This window comes from Asterias rubens, chromosome 4, assembly GCF_902459465.1.
Source record: "Asterias rubens chromosome 4, eAstRub1.3, whole genome shotgun sequence".
In the NCBI taxonomy this organism is placed as follows: Eukaryota; Metazoa; Echinodermata; class Asteroidea; order Forcipulatida; family Asteriidae; genus Asterias; species Asterias rubens.
In genome coordinates, this window is record NC_047065.1 from 14,293,998 (window position 1) to 14,300,099 (window position 6,102).

The 6,102-nt window shown below is 44.3% G+C and overlaps 1 protein-coding gene across 1 annotated transcript; it reads right to left on the minus strand.

Moving 5' to 3' along the window:
- Window positions 1–1,446: 1,446 nt before the first annotated feature.
- On the minus strand, window positions 1,447–5,764 carry LOC117289502. The gene is made up of 4 exons (XM_033770648.1): window positions 5,565–5,764; window positions 4,161–4,856; window positions 2,486–3,146; window positions 1,447–2,007 (listed from the first exon to the last, which is right to left on the minus strand). The coding sequence occupies exons 1-4, from the start codon at window positions 5,742–5,744 to the stop codon at window positions 1,493–1,495; spliced, it is 2,052 nt and encodes a 683-aa protein (XP_033626539.1). The 5' UTR covers window positions 5,745–5,764; the 3' UTR covers window positions 1,447–1,492.
- Between the last annotated feature and the right edge of the window lie 338 nt (window positions 5,765–6,102).

Below are 6,102 nucleotides of genomic sequence, written 5' to 3' on the forward strand. Positions count from 1 at the left end.
TTGACTCTGAAATCCCTTACTGACAGTACCGTGTCCCAGATTGTGTATTCCTATTGTAGACCTTCTTTTTCATGCATGGACATAACCGCTTCAGTTTTTCTGCAATATCTCACAAACGCTAATAACATCTCTTGGAATCTATGATAGTTTCATGGCCGAGCGGTTAAGAGCACCAGATTCAAGCTCTGGTGTTTGATCAGCAGAGTGTGGGTTCGAATCCCGGTCGTGACACCTGCTACATACAATTGGAGAGGTAAAAGTGCTTTCTGCTCTACCGGCCAGGCTTCGGACTGACGATACCCAGCCTACATCCGTATGGACTGTAAAAGGTGTAACCCTGTTTCAGCCCTAGGAGTAGGTGGCAACGGCCTCTGGACAAAAATAGTTGTAGCCAACACCTTGAAGTGGCCTTCAGGCCTTGTGTGTCTGCGGTTATATATAAATGGATATATATTTGTTTGTACTTGTTTTCTCTGAAGAAGGTCCGGATTGGATCGAAAGCTAAGGCCATCTACCCTATTCATTATATATATGAGAGACTAAGACCAAACTTAGTCTTCGCTTTGCGAATCATGTCTCTTCCATAAAGACTAAGAAACCGTACCCAGTCTCTATCCACTTCAACAGCCCCAATCATAGTGTCATTGATGTTGAACTTTTGGTGATTGAAGCTTGCAATGGTGATGACACACACCGCAAGAGTAGAGAATCACACTGGATCCACCAACTCAAGACAGTCAAACCCTTTGGACTCAACATAAACACTGGTGTTAAATAACTTCTCATTACCCTCCACTTCACTTCTGCCTAAGAACTTATTGCTGTATATATTCTGTACATAAAGTATAAATTAATCTAGTTTAAAGTTGTTTTTATTAATTCATCACTGTAACTATCTGATGTAAGTACCCCCCCCCCACTTTTTTCCACAGGTCCCTCATACCTATTTTTAAAATCATCATACCTTTGATCTTGCTATTCTTATTAATTGACCATTGTTAGTTGCATCATGATGCAACTTGCTCTCTAATCCCACCCTTTCATGTCTCCCTGCATTGTTGTCGAACAATACATTTACCACTTTTATGGTCCAGTAACCCATCCTTTTATTCTAAACAACCTTTGTCCTCGCCACTTCACTCCTATTGGTTCATAGCCACCAATATTGTTTCTGAAATAGGAACTTTGATTGGCTGTTATTTTCCCGCTTCTTTCTGGATCCTTTCCTTAATCCCTTTCCCCCTCTCTTTTTCTATAAATGGATATGTATTTGTTTGTACTTGTTTTATGCCTCTGAAGAAGGTCCGGATTGGATCGTAAGCTAAGGCCATCTACCCTATTCATTATATATATATATATATATCAAATAATAAACCACAAGGGAAACTGACTGGGTACATTTTTTAAATATATATATATATATTTGTTACTGTAGATGGAAACAAACAGTGGGTTCCAATGACCAACCGTCAAACGTATATAATTACACCCTTTAAAGTTGAGAAACTACAGGTAGTTTCCCTTCTTGCAGCGGTTGCATTACAGAGGGGCGTCTCCTCTCACTCCTAATGTCAGACAATGCAGATGCTCCGATAGTAATGGAGTTATTCTCACTCAGGAACATTCTCTCCGTCGATCCGCTCGATCCGGCGTCCTGAGGAGACTTAACGGAAACCGGAACCACCCTTGTACTGAACCGCTTCCTCTGGATCCGAGTGGCACAGCGACGAGTAGCCTCCCGTAAGATCCTGATGAGTTTCCACATCCCGTCCTTTCCTGCCTTGCCGGCTAACATGGCCACCAGGGCCGACATGGCCACCTCCTCCAACCTCATGGTGGTCTGGAAGATCCACCAGGGCCAGGCTTCCACGAACTCCAGATCTGAGTAGACGCCGAAAACCCCGACTGCCCCGTAGATGTTGGTGACACAGCTTGCCAGTGCTGCAACAGCACAGTAATGGACCATGCGGTATAGTCTCAATGGAGAAGCACTCTGCTCTTTGCTTCCTATTTAAACAGAAAAAGACAAAGAAGAGAAATCATTTAGCAGCTTTCAATTCACTTTCAATTCTTCAAGTGTCAAACTAAAATCTTGAGGGCAACTCCGAAGTCTTTGAGGGGTCACTGACTCTCAACAAGTTTTGGCGATAGTACGAACTCCCGAGTCTTTAAGGGTAACTCTCAAATCTTTAAGGGTATTTGTCAAGTCTGTGCGTATCTCTCAAGTCTTTGAGTAGTTACTAACTCTCAAGTCTTTGAGGATAACTCTCAAGTAAACTCCCAAATTATCATTAGCAGAGAGTCGAACTGAACTGTTGTCCCTCCCCACATACATAATTATCAGCAATACGAGCTTTTCTCTGCACCGACGAGTTGTAAAGGCATTAAATCACCTTCATTGGTCAGTTTCATGAAATAGATACAAATAATTGATGTAGCCTGAATTGGCAAAAAGAAAAGGGGAATGTTTTCTATGATGCCTTACCTCTCATTCCTGATTTGGAGAAAGTAGACGCAAAGTTCTTTTTCATCAAGTAACCCACACGGAAGAAGCCAAAGGCCAGAAGTCCACTCCACGTAATGTAGATGAATTGACACAGCAACAAAAACAGTTTGAGTTCAGTAAATGCAGACACCAGCATGTCGCTTCCCAACACCAGAAGGAAATGGAACCCACAGCTCAATGACACCGTCGAGAACTTTTGAAATCTCGGAGGTCCCAGAGATAGCCTTGTGGTGTCGAGCAGAACAAGGAGGAGAGTTGTCATTGAAGCGGTCATACACGGGAAGCCCACAGACCACATCATGCGCGAGAGTAGCAGTGGTACATTCTCGTTGGAGCCGTAGGGGTTATTGAACAATGACACTGCACGGGTAACTCCTAACACAAGAAGGAGAGAGTTGAACGTAAAAGAGAGAATACTCTTGTTGCCCTTTTTGAGCTCATAAATCAAGGATATCAATATCTGACCACCGTAGAGACCGAGGAGGGTGAAATACACTGCGAATATATAGACGTGGCATTGGAGAGCAACTCCTAGAATAGATGGCAACACACTCCAGTCGGGACCTGGTTCGGGCCAATCTTCACCAACAGGTTCGGGTTCTGATTCAGACTCGGGCTCTGCACTTGGTTCTGGTTCAGGCTCAGATGTTGGTTCGGATTCGGGTTCAGAATTTGGCTCTGATTCAGATTCAGATTTTGGTTCTGAATCCGCTTCCGCATCTGGTTCTGATTCGGGTTCAGATAATGGCTCAGATTCAGGTTCAGAGGTCGGTTCTGATTCAGGTTCAGCAGTTGGTTCTGATTCAGGTTCAGATGTTGGTTCTGATTCAGGTTCAGCATTTACTTCTGACTCAGGTTTAGCAGTGGGTTCCGATTCAGGCTCAATATTTGGCTCTGATTCAGGTTCAGCATTTGGTTCTGATTCAGGTTCAGCAGTTGTTTCTGATTCAGGTTTAGAAGTTGGTTCTGATTCGGGTTCAGCAGTTGGTTCTGATTCAAGTTCACCTGTCGGTTCTGATTCAGGCTCAGCATTTGGTTCTGATTCGGGTTCAGCAGTTGGTTCTGATTCAAGTTCACCTGTCGGTTCTGATTCAGGCTCAGCATTTGGTTCTGATTCAGGTTCAGCATTTGGTTCTGATTCAGGTTCAGAAGTCGGTTCTGATTCAGGTTCAGCAGTTAGTTTTGATTCAGGTGCAGCAACTGGTTCTGATTCGGGTTCAGAAGTTGATTCCGATTCAGGTTCAGAAGTCGGGTCCGATTCAGGCTCAGCACTTGGCTCTGATTCAGGTTCAGCATTTGAGTCTGATTCAGGTTCAGAAGTCGGTTCCGATTCAGGTTCAGACGTCGGTTCCGATTCAGGTTCAGAAGTCGGTTCTGATTCAGGCTCAGTATTTGACTCCGATTCAGGCTCAGCATTTGGTTCTGATTCAAGTTCAGAAGTTGGTTCTGATTCAGGTGCAGCAACTGGTTCTGATTCGGGTTCAGAAGTTGGTTCCGATTCAGGTTCAGAAGTCGGTTCTGATTCAGGCTCAGTATTTGACTCCGATTCAGGCTCAGCATTTGGTTCTGATTCAGGTTCAGAAGTTGGTTCTGATTCAGGTGCAGCATTTGGCTCTGACTCAGGTTCGGCATTTGGTTCTGATTCAGGTTCAGCATTTGGTTCTGATTCAGGTTCAGCATTTGGTTCTGATTCAGGTTCAGAAGTCGGTTCTGACTCAGGTTCAGCATTTGGTTCTGACTCAGGTTCAGCAGTTGGTTCTGATTCAGGTTCAGAAGTCGGTTCTAATTCAGGTTCCGAAATAGGTTCTGGTTCTGATTCAGGTTCAGCAGTTGGTTCTGATTCGGGTTCAGCAGTTGGTTCTGACTCAGGTTCAGCAGTTGGTTCTGATTCGGGTTCAGCAGTTGGTTCTGCTTCAGGTTCAGCAGTTGGTTCTGATTCAGGTTCAGAAGTTGGTTCTGGTTCGGATTCAGGTTCAGAAGTTGGTTCTGATTCGGGTTCAGCAGTTGGTTCTGACTCAGGTTCAGCAGTTGGTTCTGATTCAGGTTCAGCATTTGGTTCTGATTCAGGTTCAGAAGTCGGTTCTGATTCAGGTTCCGAAATCGGTTCTGGTTCGGATTCAGGTTCAGAAGTTGGTTCTGATTCGGGTTCAGCAGTTGGTTCTGACTCAGGTTTAGCAGTTGGTTCTGATTCAGGTTCAGAAGTCGGTTCTAATTCAGGTTCCGAAATAGGTTCTGGTTCTGATTCAGGTTCAGCAGTTGGTTCTGATTCGGGTTCAGGAGTTGGTTCTGATTCAGGTTCAGCAGTTGGTTCTGATTCAGGTTCAGAAGTCGGTTCTAATTCAGGTTCCGAAATAGGTTCTGGTTCTGATTCAGGTTCAGCAGTTGGTTCTGATTCGGGTTCAGCAGTTGGTTCTGACTCAGGTTCAGCAGTTGGTTCTGATTCGGGTTCAGCAGTTGGTTCTGATTCAGGTTCGGAAGCCGGTTCTGAATCATGTTCAGCATTTGGTTCTGATTCAGGTTCAGAAGTCGGTTCTGACCCAAGTTCAGAAGTTGGTTCTGATTCAGATTCAGAAGTCGGTTCTGATTCAGGTCCAGCTGTTGGTTCTGTTTCAGGTTCAGCAACTGGTTCTGATTCGGGTTCAGTATTTGGTTCTGATTCAGGTTCAGAAGTCGTGTCCGATTCAGGCTCAGCATTTGGCTCTGATTCGGGTTCAGCATTTGGTTCCGATTCAGGCTCAGCCTTTGGTCCTGACTCAGGCTCAGAAGTCGGTTCTGATACAGGTTCAGCTGTTGGTTCTGATTCAGGTTCAGAAGTCGGTTCTGACTCAGGTTCAGAAGTTGGTTCAGATTCAGATTCAGAAGTCAGTTCTGATTCAGGTTCAGCTGTTGGTTCTGATTCAGGTTCAGCAACTGGTTCTGATTCGGGTGCAGCATTTGGTTCTGATTCAGGTTCAGAAGTCGGGTCCGATTCAGGCTCAGCATTTGGCCCTGATTCTGGTTCACCTGCAGGTTCTGATTCTGGTTCAGCAGTTTGTTCTGATTCAGGTTCAGAGGTCGGTTCTGATTCAGGCTCTGGTTCTGATTCACGTTTGTTCCTGGAAAGATACTTTCGTGCATATCTCTCAAATCCTGAATACCCAACACCCAGAGTCGCGAAATTATCTATCCTGTTGGGATCGAGTTTCAATTTCATGTTAGTCAATATATCTTTAGAGTCACTTTTACTCAAGTGTTTCATTCTTTCCCTGAGGCTGCTGTCAACATCCTTCAGTCTGTTTCCAAATTCAAGAACGGAAGAAATGTTGTTTATGGAAGGGTCTCTCGAGATCTGTTTCTCAAAGTTTGCTGTGTGTAGTTGGAAGAGCATGAAAATCAGTTGCAGCGAAAAAACTGCGTGAGTCTGCATTGTGGTTCAGTTGAGGGATCCGATGAACCTGAGTGGGAAAGTTAAGAAAAAACACAAAGAAAACGAATAAAAAGACACTGTTCTGCTGACTTTAATTTATTTCAAAGCATGACTTTTGTATACACTTGCAGCACACGATACCTTTGCTGCTGGTAATAGTACAACGGGGCATTCATATTGTGCTCTACAA